Genomic DNA, 16922 nt, shown 5'->3' with positions numbered 1-16922 from the left:
CGTTGCTGTCTTTCTTAACATGTCTTGGTGATGTGGCTCTTTGGTAAGGGAGAGACTTCTCAGCCAAAGCAGCTGCTGGATTCTGACTCAAATCCTGTTGGGATTTCCACTTCCAGCTGTGGTGTAAAGCTAAGCCCATTTTCTTGTTCTAGCAAAAGTCCGTCTACCCTTGGGTAAACTTGTATGTCTGCAACTGCCCTGGAGTAATGGGACAAGTTGGGAGTGCAGCTTAGAGCTTCCCTGTCTGGCTCTGGAGCCCACAGGATGTTGGGGTGCAGGTTCTGAGCCATGGAGAGCCACACAGAGTAGCAAAAGCAGTGGAAAGGGAAGGTGGTAAGATTCACAAGATTGGCCTACCAGAGCTACACATGTAATAGAAAGATGATAAAAAAAGAATTGGGCTACTGGTCACATGACATCAAGTGCCCAATGATGCTGCTTCTAAATTTGTTTTTCTTCTACACGGAATACATTATTTACTGTTTATGGTTTCTTTAAAAAAAAATTAGCGTTGAAGTATGTATCTTTCTAGTGAATAAAAAGGAAAGTTTTATTTCTGAAATTGGCACAGTAGGCAAGAACATGCATCTTCTCTCAATTACTTGACTACCTATGACCATACTCCCAAAACTGTAGAGAATATGGAAGGATAGGATGAGCTATTGACAGACTGGCCCCAAACTCTTCTTTAAAGTTTTTTATGGAATATAACTGGCAGCTTGCTTTAGATTCTTGCCTTGTCTCATTGCTATACTAAGAATGTGATGAATATTCAGATCCCTTCCCTCTGATTGGATGGAAGAATATATATTTTAGGAGAGAGAGTATGGTCCTTTTTCTTGGTCTGGCAGTATCATTTTATATTTATATAAGAAGTGTTTTCATTTTGCTTTTGCTTAAGTGTGAGCAGATAGTCAGTTTTTTCATGTGTTTTCCCCATATTGCTGTTTCTGATTTGTTTTAACTTCTTAGTGTTATATAAAACCAATTTTTTCTCTTAAAAGGCAGTAATATGTAGTTATGTTCTGTGTGAAATTGGAAGAATGTCCTTGTTGTCTGTTCCAGAAAGTTGAAATGTGAGTCTTCTCTAAAATTTGGCACAACAAAGAGAGACCCATGTATCACATGTTTAAATTTAAGCATGCTTTTCTTATCTTCAAAAAAAAAAAAAGAATAGGGCAAAATAACAAAATGTTTGCCAGGATTGATTGTTTTGATGATAGTGTTGTGGTAGTGTGTGTAAACTAAATAGTCAAAAGGTATTGGTCATGTTGTACAGTTGTGTCATAAGATTTCTTGTGGGGTAATATTACTCAGCATATTATATGTTGTTTCTAAAAAGAAAACTTTATTTGATGAGTAATACTAAGAAATTTGCATTTTAGATGCTACTTGTTTACCTTAATCAGAATAAAACCTTTTTTTTTCTTTCAAGATTTAAAGATCACCCCACATTGAATGAACGGTATTTGTTACTCCATTTACTTGGCCGAGGTGGCTTCAGTGAAGTATACAAGGTAGGGTTTGTTGAGTCTGATAAATATAATTTTTGAGCCATGTACATTTAATTTGGGGGGGGAATGACAAAATGGGATCTAATTAAGTAGAGAGACTGTAATGGGTTGATCAGGCTTCAGTTAACCTGTGGAGGAGAGGTAGCATGACAGTAGCCTTGTCAATAGATTGGTGAATGACATGCCATCTTTTTTCCTCACTTTACTGGGTGTTATTTTTATCACCTTTGGTTATAATTTTGCCATATTCATGCATTTCTTTTTGTAGGCTTTTGATCTTTATGAACAAAGATATGCTGCTGTGAAGATTCACCAGCTTAACAAAAGCTGGAGGGATGAAAAGAAAGAAAACTACCACAAGTAAATACTAATTACTTACACTTCATATGCTAAGCTTAATAGCATTTTGTTGGTTGTAGAAGGCTAATGTATCCATCTTCTTTTAGACATGCCTGCAGAGAGTATAGAATACACAAAGAACTGGATCACCCCCGAATAGTTAAACTGTATGACTACTTCTCCCTGGATACAGATACGTAAGTAGAACTTGGCAAGGATTTTAGTGCTGTATATTAGATAAACAGAAATGAAGAGTATTTGAACAAAAATAACGTATGTTCTTGCTTTCAGCCAAAACATTTTAAAAAACCCCATCCTAGTTGCAGAATTTTGTCTGCTAAATGTTGCAGGCTTTCTATAAGGTGATGAGAAAACAGTGTTTTGCAACACCTGACTGGCATCAAAAGGCTGCCATACCTTAGACAATTTTCCAAGACTAAATGGCATCAGGAGCATTACTAGCCAGGGCATAGTCCCTGGTGACTGGGCTGTACCTCTTTGCATGAAGTTGTGACATCTTAAGGGATAGTTAAGGCATTTTGATTTTGAGAAATGTGTCTACTATAAATAAAGAGGCTTTTCTTAATTTCTCATCCATATAGATGCATTTTCTCTTTGAGTATGAATGTTCTGATTTACATCAGTTTTCATGAGCTAATAGTTATACCGTGTGTTCTATGAACAATTTCATTCATGTATTTTAATATTCAGGCAGCCATTCTTAAACTTGTCAGAAAGAAACTAGGTTGTCATGTCTGTTTCTAATTGTGCAGTATGATCCTTTCTTTCATTTTGTGTCTCTAAATTCTCTCCTAGGTTTTGCACGGTTTTAGAATACTGTGAAGGCAATGACTTAGATTTCTATCTCAAGCAACATAAATTGATGTCAGAGAAAGAAGCTAGGTCCATTGTAATGCAAATAGTAAATGCACTACGGTATCTCAATGAGATCAAGCCCCCTATTATACACTATGATCTTAAACCAGGTAAGTGAGAAATGTTATGATTGAAAATGTAATTCATTTTTTATCCTTTATTTTGTTTGTAATTCATGCCTGAAAATGCCAGAGTTATCTTCTGTGTGTCAGGGTTATTGCCAACAACTGGAAAAAGTAGGTACTTTTCTTCAGAATTTCATTGCCAGGATCATCTGCCTTTTCTATGGAAAATGTTTGTTACAACTTTTCTACTTTGCATTATTTTGATTTGAATTTGTAGGAAAAAATCATATAGCTAATAGAGACATGCATTGGTAGTTAGCAGTATGAACAGATAAGATCATTAGTAGGCTCAGTCCTGTCTGGTAATTGTGGAATGCTGATGTGTAAATACTTTTTCCCATAGGTTTTTTTTAAAACCTGTAAACATATAATCAGGCACTTTCAGCATCCCAGTATAAGCATTCCAAAACAAGACTTTACAGAGAGTTTTCTTTACAATGAATAATAAATATATTTATAAACTGTATTTGTCTCGATTCCATTGTCTTTGTTTTACCATCTTGCATGAATGATGCTTATATTCTTCATGTGCTTTAATCTGCTACACTTCCAAGTATGGGGTTTGTAAAGTAATTCTTAGTGCCAGGCTGTTTGCTTTCTGTTCTGTTATAAACTGTTCACACAGGTTTATTTTGTCTTACAAAATTGTACAGAATGTATCCTTAGTCTAATTATTTTTTGTTCTCAGAGGAACTTTGTCAAATAATTTTTATATCAAGAAATTTTTGTACAACTTTAACCTGTGGAGTAAGATTTGTAGGATTGCAGCAATTTCTTGGCACAATTTTGTGGCATATGCAAACCGTGAAGACTAGCATAGGGTTCATTCTGGCAGAAAAATAATGAGACTTATTTGTAACTAGTATATGGGTGCATTCTGATATTTCCTCACTCTATTTTGATGTTTCTTTGCTGGCCAGCCAGCTCCCATGAGAGAGCCATTTCAGATCATCATGGTAACCTAGAGAGTTGCTGAAACTGCACAGAAACTTGTCATAGTCAAGTTACTCTTGACTTGAGGATGTAAAGATTATGTAAATGTATCTCAGTTGGTTCAAGCATGGTGCTAATAACACCAAAGCTGTGGGCTTGGTCATGGGTCCCTTTTAACCCAGGCTGTTTTATGGTTCTGAGTCTTTGATTCTGTAAAATTGTCACATACCCTCTTGTCACATACCCTCATGAAGTTAGATGCTCTTGAAAATTGAACCTGGTTTTGAAAATAAAGCATTCTGTTAGCTTTTTTGAAGTAATTTTTCTCTTCTTTTCCCCTGAATAGGTAATATCCTTCTTGTAGATGGAACAGCATGTGGAGAAATAAAAATTACTGATTTTGGTCTGTCCAAAATAATGGATGACGATAGCTATGGGGTGGATGGAATGGATTTAACTTCACAGGGAGCAGGAACTTACTGGTAAGCCCTGGTTTGATTTTGCTGTTTAGACTTTGGGTCATTGTTCAGAATTTATAAATGTAGTCTTATAAAGCCAATTCGGAGAGACAGCTAGGACTAAAAATATTAACATGGATGGCACAGGTCTTTGTGCAGTACTGTGATGTTGATATTCCCAAATGATAGAAGAATCTAACTTAACACAAATTCTCTTATTTTACTTGTTATCTATTTATGTGTATATAAATAAATGTGGAGATGATCACTGTAGTTTAGAAACATGGTAACCTCTAGAGAGGCAGGTATTACTTCTTTGGCTGCTGATGGTTGAAGACATTTGACAGAGACATTTGGTGATTAGGTGTGGGTGCTTAGTACTTGGAAATTGTAGAACAGGTATTACCAAGAGGTAATGTCTTTAGGACAAAAGAGTATTCACTCTTCCTTCCTAAACATCTAAACATTATTGACAGCCCAGCAGCTGTGATTTATTTTTTTGTGTACTTGCATGCTCATCCAAAACACTGGAGTTTTACAGCTGCCAAAGCATACGTATGACAACAAGCATTTCATTGCTTACAGAAAATCTGCTTTTAGAATCTTTAAAGATGCAGATTCTTCATGGCAGAGTAGCTCTTTCAGCCTGGGTGTGTGCTGGCTGTGTCAGGGTGGGCGGATTAGAAATCCTGTACTGGGCAGGTTGTTACAAGTCATTTGCTCTACTGAGAAGCCAGTGTCATTCCCATTTGCTTTGCACCTCTTCCCATATTCAGGAGTTGGATGTAATAAAGTTTTTGCCTTTTCCTTTAGAGTTTTTAGGAAAGGAAACGCCAGTGTGCCCATGATGTGAGAAAATGATTACTCGAGTTGAAACGTTTTAGAAGTGTTAGGCTTTTGCTACTCTTTTTAATGCTTTACCTATTTAAACACCAGTTTAAATGTTTTATTTTAGGAATATATATCAGAAAAAATTTGGCTTTTGGATTTCATCTAGAATGCCTCAGGCACTAGTGGTGCTGGAAACTTATAAGTAAAAAAAGATCTGTAATCATGATAGATTCATGATGAGTCTCTGCATTTCTAATTCATGCTTTCTCTGACCCCAAAATCTTCATTAGAGAGGGAAAAACTTAGAGTGAGTTTGAGGCTGGGAATGAGTCTGTTCAGAGTACATTGCACAAACTGCCAGCAGTATAGCCCTGGAAGGGATTTCCTCAGTCATTGGGTTCAGTTACCTGCCTTCCCAAGCAGTTAGGTTATATAATCTCTTTGGTAAACTTCTAGATGTTTATATTAAATTTAGCTAGTGTTTTGGCCCCAGTAATCTGATTTGAAATGTCATCTGTAACCTCAGTTCTCTGATCATTAGAAATCTAATCCTCTGATTTGCAGACTGTGTATATTTGTGGCCAGTTTATACTTGTTTGTTCCTGTGCTAACATTGTCCTCCCTCAAGCAGGTTGTGGCCCCTTCCTAGTACTTGCACCTTGGTATTTTTGTAGCCGTCACTTTTTTTCCCCTCTGAACTGTAGGCTATCCATTCTTCAGATCATTTTAGCAACCTTCTTTGCATTTGTATCACTTTAAGATCACTTGTCTTGATTGTTGTAATCAGAATTGTAAACAAGTATTCCAGAAGAGATATTGCGATACTGTTTAAAATTGTTGAATTTTTATCTCCTTTTTTCTGCCTATTTCTATTTCTACAAATATTTCTTCAAAGTTTCTCTTCAGGTCTTATATGTTGTTGATGACAGAGTGCCTGTTCTGTAGTTGCCCTAATAGTTGTTTTGCATTTTTCAATTTTAAATATTACAATCAATAATACTTAACTGCCCTTAAATTAATACATGTGGAAGGTTTTGTTTGCTTTTTAAAGGAAGTTCCATTTCATCAGTTATTCTGTAATTCAGGAATGGCATGGGAACTTCCTCAACTTTCATTAAGTAAAGTTCTCTTTCTGCAGAATATGGGGACAGAAATAACAATCACCTTTGTCTATCATATACGCCTCTGGGTAATGGTACCATTTTTACTAAAAACTTGGCTTAAAGGGTCTTTAAGCCTTATCTGCAGGTCTTGCTGTAAAATGCCCTATTTGGCTTTTGTCTTTTCTTGCTTTGATAGATGGCTTCAAATTTAACCTGGGGTCCCAATTTAAAAAGAAATGATAATTGGCAAAAAATGCTTGTATTTGTGCTTGTGTTAGACTCCTCAATCTAACTGTATAGAAACTGTAATATCAGTTTTGGTGGGTTGCAAGGTGTTGGAATGCAGATTGTAGGGCAGCTGTACAATTGTCAGAAGCTCAGAAATGTGTAGGTGAGGTGTTTGTACAGTTTGGTAATGGAGCATGTTCTAGTGATGCCATACTTAGAGACTGAAATGCCTGTTTTGTTTTCCAGGTACTTGCCTCCAGAGTGTTTTGTAGTTGGCAAAGAGCCACCAAAGATTTCTAATAAGGTTGATGTGTGGTCAGTTGGAGTAATCTTTTTCCAATGCCTTTATGGTAGAAAGGTAAGGAAAGCTTTAGAAAATCTAAAGAGTTTTGGAGTTGGTGCCTATTCTCACTAGACTGTAAAGGCATGAACCTCCATGGAAAATTACTTGTGTTACTTTTTGGTGGTGTACATTGGTTTTACAAAATATTAGAAAATCTTGCCTGTAACTTTTTTATTGCAGAATAGTTGGCAGTTTGTATTAACACTGCAACAACTTACTATAGGATACATATTTATGAAATCAAAGTAATTGGATGAATCATCTGAAGAAAATCATGTGCTTGTTTTGCAGCCATTTGGCCACAATCAATCACAGCAGGATATCCTACAAGAAAATACAATATTAAAAGCCACAGAAGTTCAATTCCCTGTCAAACCTGTTGTAAGCAATGAAGCCAAGGTAACTTTTACTATAATCTCTGAGTGAAACTTTCATCTTGAAGGATTCAGCTGTAAAATTGTTAACCCAAGAATGCTGTAGGACATAATAACTATGTAGAAAAACTTACTTGAGAGCTAGTGTGGGGATGTTTTTATTTAAGCAATCTTATTCTGGGACTTCTCAAAATCATATACTTCAAAGCAAAACTATATATATATTTTCCAGAAATTTGCAAGTGGTTTTTAATTAGGCCACCTCAAAAATGGTCTGCTTTACTTTTTCTCAGAGGACCTTATGTGTCTCATTCAGGCTGTCTTACTAGAAGTTCTTGTGAAATGCTGCTGCTAACAGTAGCAAGCTCTTTCTGGAAGTAGTGGATGTTATTCTCTGCAGCCTTATTGGCTAGAAGAACTACTTGACTACCAGGTGCCTGAAGGATATGACCTCTAATTCTCTTCCCTTTGAAAGGTCGTAGTGTGTGTGTATTAACTTAAATCTGAGTTTAGAAACATGAATTTTTGAGATGAAGAATCTAGAGGATGTTTTGATGCTGATTCAGTAAACAAGACTGCCAAAATAGTTGCTCTGCCACAAAGGTGTCAATTCCTCCATACAGACTGGCTATTCAGAAACAGATTAATTAAGGTGGTTTCACAAATGATTACTGCTGTGAGCATCTGTAACAAAAATCCAGTTCTGTGAAAGTGGAAGAAAATATTATATGTTACTTGCTTGTAAAAACTCCCAATTTTTGGAAGATATATTCATGACCAGATGCAGTAGATGTCTTTGAGAAAAAAATGCCAAGATAGTAGAGTGCTTTTTCAAGTTTCAGCAACTAATTAAACATACTTAGATTTGGGACACACCAAAAATTTAGGAATGTTAAGGTTCATTTTCTAAAGATTAAAAGGAAAAGAAACATATTTCTAGAGGCAATGGCTTCCCAACAAAGTAAGTCTTTTGGGTACATAAACTCACTGTTACAAGTGGTGGTATATTTCTGTTAATTATATTTTCTAAAAGAAGGGTTAGTGAGAGACTTGCAGTTAAAGTTATGAAAAACTGGTTGAAGAATTGTAGTTAGAATTAGGGTTTTTTTGATTGAGGTTTTTGTTTGCTATTGGTTTTTCACTGGCATTTGAAAAAACTATCCCTTGAATGCAGCTGACAAACACACATCACGTTACCAATACCTTCACATAGTAAGAGTTTATATCTGTGTCTTTTAACTTTGCATTTCTTTGTCATTAACAGTTTTTATACAGAGGATGTTAGGAAGGAGTAGACAGTTCAGCATGGAGAATTGGCAACTTTTTGCATTCTCTGTGTATTTGCATGCTCTGTTTGTTTGAAAGACTAAAATAAACTTCCAGTATTCTCCCCTCATATTAACCATTGTCTTGATAGCTGTGAGAGAGAGAGAGAAATGATTCTCTGGTGGAAATGCTATAAAATAATTTCAGACAAACTTAATGTAGACCATTTACAATGACTGTGTAGAATCCAAATTATTTTTCAGATTTATAGGCCTGGCAGTTGGAAAAGAACAGCTTGTAAACTGAAATTCTGATTTGGAAAACAGAGATTAAATAAATATGGAACCTCAAATGACATTGTTAGTTAGTTTTCAGACTGTAACTGTCCTTTGATCCTCCTCACTGTTTCCTGTTTCGTGCAGTGGTCTCCTTTGCTTCACACTAGTGTGGCTACAGTGCCACAAAACTGTGAAGTATTTTAAAAACATTTCAGACACAAACTGTTACTCTCAGGGTCTTGAGAATAACTGTTTACAGTTCATTTGTTTTGAAGGATTTACTGTGAAGAATTTGATTAAAATCTGTCATATCCAAGAACATGTGAACATCTACTGACAGATGTGCATGATTTTTGTATTGTACCTTGTTCATGCTGGATATGCAAATGTTAGAAGTAAATTCTAGCATGATTCTTTGGAACTTGTATCACAGATTTTTCTCCTTTAATCTCCAGATTTTAATTGGAGCAAAGACCAAACAGCTGAACAGATTTATCAAAGAAGACATATGTAATTCTTTTAAATTAAGTTCTAAATTAAGTAATGATGTGCTAATCAGTTCTGTAGCAATAATAAGGATTTTCTATCATTAAATGTTGAAGCCCAGGCTCTCAGGAGACCAAATGTTCTGCGTGTGCTAGACATAAAACTTGACAGAAACTTTCAGCCTAAAATGATTGGCATAGGTCATATGGACCTAAATGTAGGGATGACATAGTGAATTTAGCTACAGAGTTTTTCAGTTGATTAGATAGTTTTAAGCTGGTATTGATTGAGTTTTTCATGGGAGGAGAGTTTCAGCAAGGTAGTGGTTTCCTAAATATTCTTTATATAATGCCTGTTGAGCATGGCAACCATCAATGTCAGTTTCATGTTTTGCTATACCCTCTCATGGCACATGTGGAAATGCTTGTTTTCAAAAGTCAGCTAAAGCATTGAAATTCTGTCTCTGCATCATCCACCTACTCTTCCCCACTCAAAGGTTTTAGAAGCTCATTGGAGAAAGGTGAAGGGCCTCCTTTTTCAATCCTCTGACACTTGCTCCTGGTTTTTATTCATCTGTTCAGGCATAAAACATGCAAAAATCTAATTGGGTGAGGTGCTAATGTTTTACTTGTAAATATAGTTCCTAAACATGGAAATAAATATTTGATGTGGGACTATTTGAAGCCAATTAATTTGCTGATTTTTTTCTTTAAGCCATGATGTTGTATTTCTTCAGTGGGCTCAGCAGCAAAATGTTACATTGTCATTTGAATTGAATTATTTTAGAAAAAGAATTTGTTTAGAAGCAGTTTATCCAGGAGGACTTGCTTATTTGCCTGCAAGCAAATATAAGTATTTGAAATGTTACTGTAACTTTCTGCATTTCTTTTCTAGGCCTTTATCAGACGCTGTTTAGCATACCGAAAAGAGGACAGATTTGATGTCCACCAGCTGGCTAATGATCCTTATCTTCTCCCTCATATGAGGAGATCAAATTCTTCAGGAAACTTGCATATGACTGGCCTAGCAGCATCCCCTACACCACCTACTTCAAGCATTATTTCGTACTGAAATTTCTCCAGCTGAGGAATGGGATGATACCTTGGTTTAGTTTTCAGATGCAGACTTGAGCTTGAAAGCATTTGAGTGTTTTTACACAGGACAAGTTTGATAACAGTGTTTTCAGACTGAAGTCCTCCTACATAGTGTCATTGGTATGATTGGAGTGGATCATGGACTGTGAATAAATGTGCCCTTCTGAGAAACACCGTTAAACATTGAAGGATGAAGGATGACACTTCCTGTCACAAACTAACAGGTATACTGTGTTTAAAACTGAAGAAAAGGTTTTTAGTTTTTTTCTGGGGAACATTGTAAATAATCTTTTTAATACTTTAAAGTACATTTGGTGGATACTGGAAAGTTCTAACATGAAGGGTAGTTTTTCATTATTTAAATAAAAGAGGGTAGAGAGCAAATTTGAAAACACAGGAAAAATTTTGTGCCTGGTTATGAAGTAAATGAACTGCCATCTTTCCAAGACCTTGATCTTTCAAAACCAAAGTAAGGAATGTGAGATGGTGAAAGATAATGTTCAGCATCAGATTTCTCAAACAAAATTGGAGTATTTTATTTGGCTACTCGGGCTTGTACCTCCAAAAATGTGGTGGTGTTCCACTGAATTTAGATTGGAAGGGTGATATGGAATTTCTGATACTTACTTCTCAAATAGATTGCTAATTTTGAAATCCGTTCAGTTTTTTAAAAATACTATACTTGCTGTGGTATTGAAACTTGTGAAACCTTCCAGGCTTCTAATAAAAGCAAGCAACAGTATGAAACCAAATGCAAACAGGTCATGTATAATGTTCTATGCAGGAATAATGATAAATTCCCTTCTAGCTCTACTGTAAATTGTTGTACAGATGTCACATTTTCAGTTAAATTTCAGCCACTTATTCCTGTACAAATGTTTAAAGTATGGCTTTTTCTAATTGGATATTGTATTTTTTTTAAGTCTCCCTCAAGGCGCTTTTAATTGCTGCTAAATGACGTTGCTTTTACTTTTACAAGAGTCAAATGACCTCCTTCAGGTGCGAGTCAGCTGTGCGAGAGATGGAGCAGAGGCAGTCCGTTCCCAGTCAAGGCATGTACAGCAGATCTGTGGTGGCAATTTACAGTACAGTTCTTTCAGTCCGTTCATCGCGTTCTCCTCCTGCAGAGCGCATTGATAATAGATGTAGAAGTTGCTCATGGTTATTCTCTATTTCTGGAAGTTCCTATCAACAAGGAAATGTTTCTTGTGGCTTGTACAGATATTTTAAAATGTGAAACATTTTCTAACTGCCTTGTATGGTAGAAACTTATTTTTCAGAACAGTGTATCTCTCTCCTGTTCAATATTCTTTTTACTATCCCATTCTTGATGCTGAATACCTATATGTAATTTTGTCCATGTTGCAGAAAGAGGAGGCTGTATTACCACAGGTTTTCAGTTAGTATTGTACAGTTAAACTGTTGCTCTTGTTTCTGATGTTGCAAGCCATTTTGTTTTCATTGTATATAAAGAAATGTTAACTGTCTCTTTAAAATGCTGCTGAAATTGTAGAGAATGTAGCCAAAACAGTAATAAACAACAGGCAGTTGAAATTTCAAGGTTTTCATTGTGTGCTTTTACATTTCAGCATAGGGCAAATCACATAACCATATCAGTGAGCAACACAAAAATATTTAAAGCAAACTTTTCTTAATTACAAACAAAAGGCCAATAATACAATAATTAAGTAACATTGGAGGTGAAAGGGGAAGATTCGTGAAACTTAAAGCATCTGTCATGATGAGGTAACCAAAACTTAATTTGATTGAATGGACTGCACACTAACAACTTGTAAGTATTTCAGTGGTTCTTTTTAAAATATTGAGCTGTGGGATAACATTAGCTCATAGGATTATTAGAAAACTAGACTCAGAATAGTGGGACTCCATCCTTTCCACTCTCTACAGCACAAGTCTAAGTGCAGAGTTCAAGGAGAATGTGCTATAGCTGTAAGTTCACATTAAATTTCATTCCTTTTTCTGCATCTTGGTAACTGAAATAGAATTGATGTTTTTACCACCTGAAAATACGTTGGATAGTGGAAACTGTGGTTTTATTTTGTGAAGGCTGGTCAGTATTTGACTTTCTGAAAAGTGCTTTTGACGCTGGCGGGAAGTCGGGAAATGCATGGGGGCAGTGCAGGCACCGGAACAGCGCGGCCCGGGCAGCTCCGCCTGGCAGCCTGAGCAGGTGACTGCCTTTTAAAATCTGCAACCCCGAAAAGGAAAGCGCCTTTTGGAATTTGAAGGATCCTGCGTGTTCCTGCTCCAGCTTTGATGTCTTCTGGATTATGGAAAAACCACAGGTCTGAGGCGGGGCCACCAGCCCGGCCAGGCAGGACACGGGACATCCGGCCTGCGGAGGGGATGCAGGTCCCCAGCAGCGTTCTGCTTCAGCCGTGCCCTGCGTTCCGGCCCGGCGGGGGCTGGGGCTGGGCCTGGGCCTGGGCCTGGGCCTGGGCCTGGGGCTGGGGCTGGGGCTGGGGCTGGAGCTGCCGCTGTGAGGCAGAGGAGCTGCGGCCCGCGGGGCCTCGGCTGGGCGGGTGCAGCGCCGCCCCCGCAGCCGCGTTGTGTGGGAGGAGCGGTTCGGCAACGGAGTGAAGTTGCCAGCAAGGTGAGAAGTGTCTTTTGATCTTTTATTATCCTTCCAAGAGCGCTCAGGACTTGGTGCTCTTCTCCAGAAGTGGGATATTGTGTTGAGAAGGGAGACTGGAGAGCCTGGCCTGGCGGGGTAGGGACCTGGGCAGTGTACCAGGACAGGGGAGCCTCAAAATTTGGAGCCAGTGTGGTTAGAGAGTGTCCTTATATCAACGCCTTAAGTACTTGAGTCTCACAATTGCTATTGCACTTTTAAAAACTCTTTTTTCTCCGTATCAGCTACAGCCAGAGTGAGGACTCTGAGGTAGCTGAGGGGGGCTGGGCAGCAGGGACGGGCCGTGTTTCCCCTGCACAGCCCCACACTCCCTGTGCCAGCCAGCCCAGCGTGTCCATCTGCCACCATCCAGGGACCAGGGCACTGCCGGCTCCCAGCATGAGCCTGCCATGGGCTCCAGGGGGTGAATACACTTCCTGAGGCCTGGATCATACCTCCAGGCAGCCATGGACTGTAGAGCTGAGGACTGTGTTGGTTTTGTAGGAAAGGTAAGATTGCATATTTTTCAGAGAAATAATGAATGATCCAGAAATTTCATGTCTTTGTGATCACAGATTGGTGAAAGGAGTCCAGTGAGATACATAGAGCTCCCCAAGTCACCGTCCTGGGGGTCTGTCTGGCATTTCATACCTGCCACCTGAGGCCAGTGTGTTTCTAAGCACCCCTTCCACAAACAAAGCAGGTTTTACTCAGTCCTTAAAGCTTCCTAGGTAAGGATCCCTAAAAAACTCTCTAACCTCTTCCAATACCTAAGTTTGGGTCAAGTGTACTTATATCCTGACAAATTTGTCCACCTTTTTCTTAAAGATGCCTCTTAGTGATGGCTGCACTACTTATCCAAGTGATCTATTCTAGTTTTTCCTAGCATCCTGTCTTTTTTACTGCACTTTAAGCCTATTTTTTCCAGTCCTAGGCACTGTGGCACAAAATCCAATTTTCTGCCATGTATAGTACATGAGCTTTGCTTTCTATACAGTCACCATGTATTTAATTTTGAACTTCATGTGTATCTTTTGAAATTAAGATTATTGTCCTCTGAATAATTGAGGTTCTTGCAGAATAATTTCAGATATTCAGCTCCTAACAGAGTGTTTGAGAAACTTGCTGTTGGAGAAATTTGATTTTTCTTTTTTGCTGGAAGAAATCAAGTCACCTTGCAATCTTTTCATTGTGCAATGTTTCCCAAGCTAGTAAAATTCTGTGTGTAAATCAAGGAAAAATGCTTTCCCTAGAAATCTAATTTTGTATCTAGTGTCTCGAGAGCTAATTGGGTATCATTAAGAAATTACAGGATGTTTAAATTTCAGAATCCCCTTGTGCAAATCTATGGATATCTTTTTCTCTGCACCATTCAAACATACCCAGGGACTTTGTCTCTAAACAGTGGAGGAGATCAAAGCCACATTTGCTGTGTCCTCAGAAGATGTGCAGATCTGTAGGTCAGCCAGCAAAGTGAAATGTTTTGCTCTTGTATGAAAGCTATGTCACGGTATTGAGCAGAGGCCAGCTCTGCAGACCAGTGGAACAAGAGTTTCCTGGGAAGAGAATGCCATGGCTTCAGCCCCATGCCCCTGGCCCCTTCCTGTTTCTGTAGTTTTGCCGTTGTACTTACAGTGTAAAAACCAAGCAGTCCCTGGACATCACCCTCGTGTGTGCTGTTACTCTTGGGAAACCTGTTTACCTATATGCAAAGTTTGAATCATTTTGCAGGTGGCCTGGGGTTGTGGCTTCCTGGTTTTTTGTAGTATTGATGTCCAGGGGGGTTGTGCTATTACTCCCTTCTCCAAAACTGGAAGGACAATCCTTAGCAGAGTTATTGTCTTCAGTAAGGTCTGGGAGCAGCAATAGCTCAAAGAGGTGTAAGCACTGTCCAGCATTTCAGTGCCTAGAAGGGCCTGACAGCACCTTACTGAATCAATAGAATATTTTTGATGTTGGAATACTGAAATATTTATAGTTCAGGACAGAAGACATGTACAAACCAGCTTCTTCTAAATGTTGTTCACTAATAGAGAACTATGGTAGTTTAAAATAGCAGTGGTATATGGCTTTGTCAAGGCAGTGCATTATGTCAAGTACATTGGCTGTATGTACAAGCATGGGGTTATTTTTTTAATGTTCTAGTTAAAAGGATAAAAATGCCACACACATCTACAAGTTAATGCCTTTTATATAATATATGCAAATATTGTATTTCACTTTGTTGTACTCTTAGGTAGGATCTGGCAATATGTGTCTCCTATTGCTCAGATGAATTTTAATTTAAATTTATATATGATCTGCACACCTTTCACTGCAATGGAATAGTTGGAACTGGGGCTTGTAGAGAATGAAGTCCTGTGATGCTTTAATATGTATTTTCCAGCCCTCAGACGCTGGCCTTGCAGCTTCTAGAGCAGCTGGTGCTGTGTCCAGCAGTGCTCCACCATGTCACCATGCAGCTGTGGTGCATGATGTGGGGAATGAAATGAAAATTTCTCCTGTAATGTGCAGTGGTTAACAATTGGATGGATGGCAAGGATTCCTGTAAGAATCAGTATAATAGTGAGGTGATGTGTGCAGGCCTAAAATAGTGTTCAGAAACACTATTTTAATATACAGAAATGTGTTTTACAGCATGAGTTCTTTCCCATTCATATCCCACTAATGCTTCCAGAAAAGAGTTGTCAAAATGCAAGACAAAGACAGGAGAGATGGTTGCTTGTGTTTTGTGTCTAAACTTGTTGGGACACTCATGGGTTTAGCAGGCCTGGAATAAAAGCAGATTGTCTGTTAGCATTGTCAAAAGCTTTGGGGGAAAGAGCGTCAAGAGCTGCTTTCCTCTGTGCATTTGTGAGCAGATCCAGTAGATCTTCACTTGCCTTCCCCGATAGAAAAGCAGTTTCCACTAAAACTGATAGAACTAGCCAAGATTTAAAGGACTCAGAGAAGCAGAAAATGCCCATGCTCCCAGAATTCTGCCATCTACCTCCTCTGCCCTTGGGCTGAGCACAGCAGGGGAACAGGAGTTGCCAAACAGTCCTATACACGGGGCTGACCTAGCGAGATGGTGCAGCTCCTTTCATTCCCCTAGATTTGTCCCTATAAAAAGCCACATGAAGTGCTGTTGCACAGCTTTGCGTATTTGCATAATGTACAGCTTCCTGCACGAAAGACAGACGTAATCACCCTAACTGCCACACAAATTGTTTGTTTCAGGCTTGCAGCTGTGGCTCATTGGCTGCTGGCTGAGCTCCCCTCACTGGTTTGAGCACTGCAGTACCTTCCCTGCATGCCTTTCTATTGCAAAGACAAGTAAGTAACCCATTAGTTGGCAAACTGCACTTGCCCATAGTGGATTTGGAGCATCTGTTCCATTGGTTAAATGTCAATTCAGATACATTTATATGATACTACATAATCCTCATGCTGCTTGTAGGGTTACATTAGAATGTATCAGGAGCTGAGTTGATCTCATAAATTGTCTTCTTAGAGCTGACAGGTTAGTTTTATTACTGAGCCCAAACAAATTCAAATCTAAAAAATTACCATATCCTAAAAGTTACTGTCCTATCACCCAATTGACAAAACCTTTACACATAAAATAGAAGAATTACTCCTGTGTCATCCTTTATCATCTGTCAGGATTCCTGTGTTTTTAATGACCCTCATTCTTTTCCACTTAAATTAATACTTTCACATATTGATAACATGAAAATCATAATATGTTGGTAGTACATTCAACAAGACGTGGTTCTAATGGTGAAAACTGTAAAGATTGGTGGTTTTTTTCCTTATCTCAGGGGAAAGGCAGCTCTCTCTTTTGGCTGGGTTACCCCTCACCTGGGTCCCGAGCTGGCCTGGGCTGCAGGCACTGGGAAGTGGGGGTGAGTACTGGGGCTGTGGGGAGCAGGGGAGACACTTCTGGAAATGAGAGCATCTTAGCTTGCTGCAGGACAGGCCTTTCCTTTCACATCAGGCTGTGCTCCCCAGGTCCTGGAGGAGGAAGGGCTTCCCCAGAGGCAGGCCTACCCCCACAGCT

The 16922-nt window shown here is 38.6% G+C and overlaps 1 protein-coding gene across 4 annotated transcripts in view; it reads left to right on the top strand.

The window, feature by feature from the left end:
* The window catches only part of TLK1 (tousled like kinase 1), a 68148-nt gene extending 56340 nt beyond the window's left edge, over positions 1–11808 (top strand). For 3 of the 4 annotated variants that reach the window (XM_059853079.1, XM_059853081.1, XM_059853078.1), the window contains exons 14-21: positions 1436–1517; positions 1783–1874; positions 1961–2050; positions 2670–2839; positions 4134–4269; positions 6654–6765; positions 7042–7149; positions 10049–11808. In XM_059853079.1, the coding sequence (XP_059709062.1) occupies positions 1436–1517; positions 1783–1874; positions 1961–2050; positions 2670–2839; positions 4134–4269; positions 6654–6765; positions 7042–7149; positions 10049–10225 (967 nt within the window). In that variant the 3' untranslated portion in view covers positions 10226–11808. The remainder of the gene's footprint in view (positions 1–1435; positions 1518–1782; positions 1875–1960; positions 2051–2669; positions 2840–4133; positions 4270–6653; positions 6766–7041; positions 7150–10048) is intronic. The other variant, XR_009487340.1, reaches the window with a different exon arrangement.
* The last annotated feature ends 5114 nt before the right edge of the window (positions 11809–16922 follow it).

Source organism: Haemorhous mexicanus, chromosome 8, assembly GCF_027477595.1.
Source record: "Haemorhous mexicanus isolate bHaeMex1 chromosome 8, bHaeMex1.pri, whole genome shotgun sequence".
In the NCBI taxonomy this organism is placed as follows: domain Eukaryota; kingdom Metazoa; phylum Chordata; class Aves; order Passeriformes; family Fringillidae; genus Haemorhous; species Haemorhous mexicanus.
The sequence above is the reverse complement of the archived record's forward strand: the minus strand, read 5'-3'. Positions and strand labels throughout refer to the sequence as shown.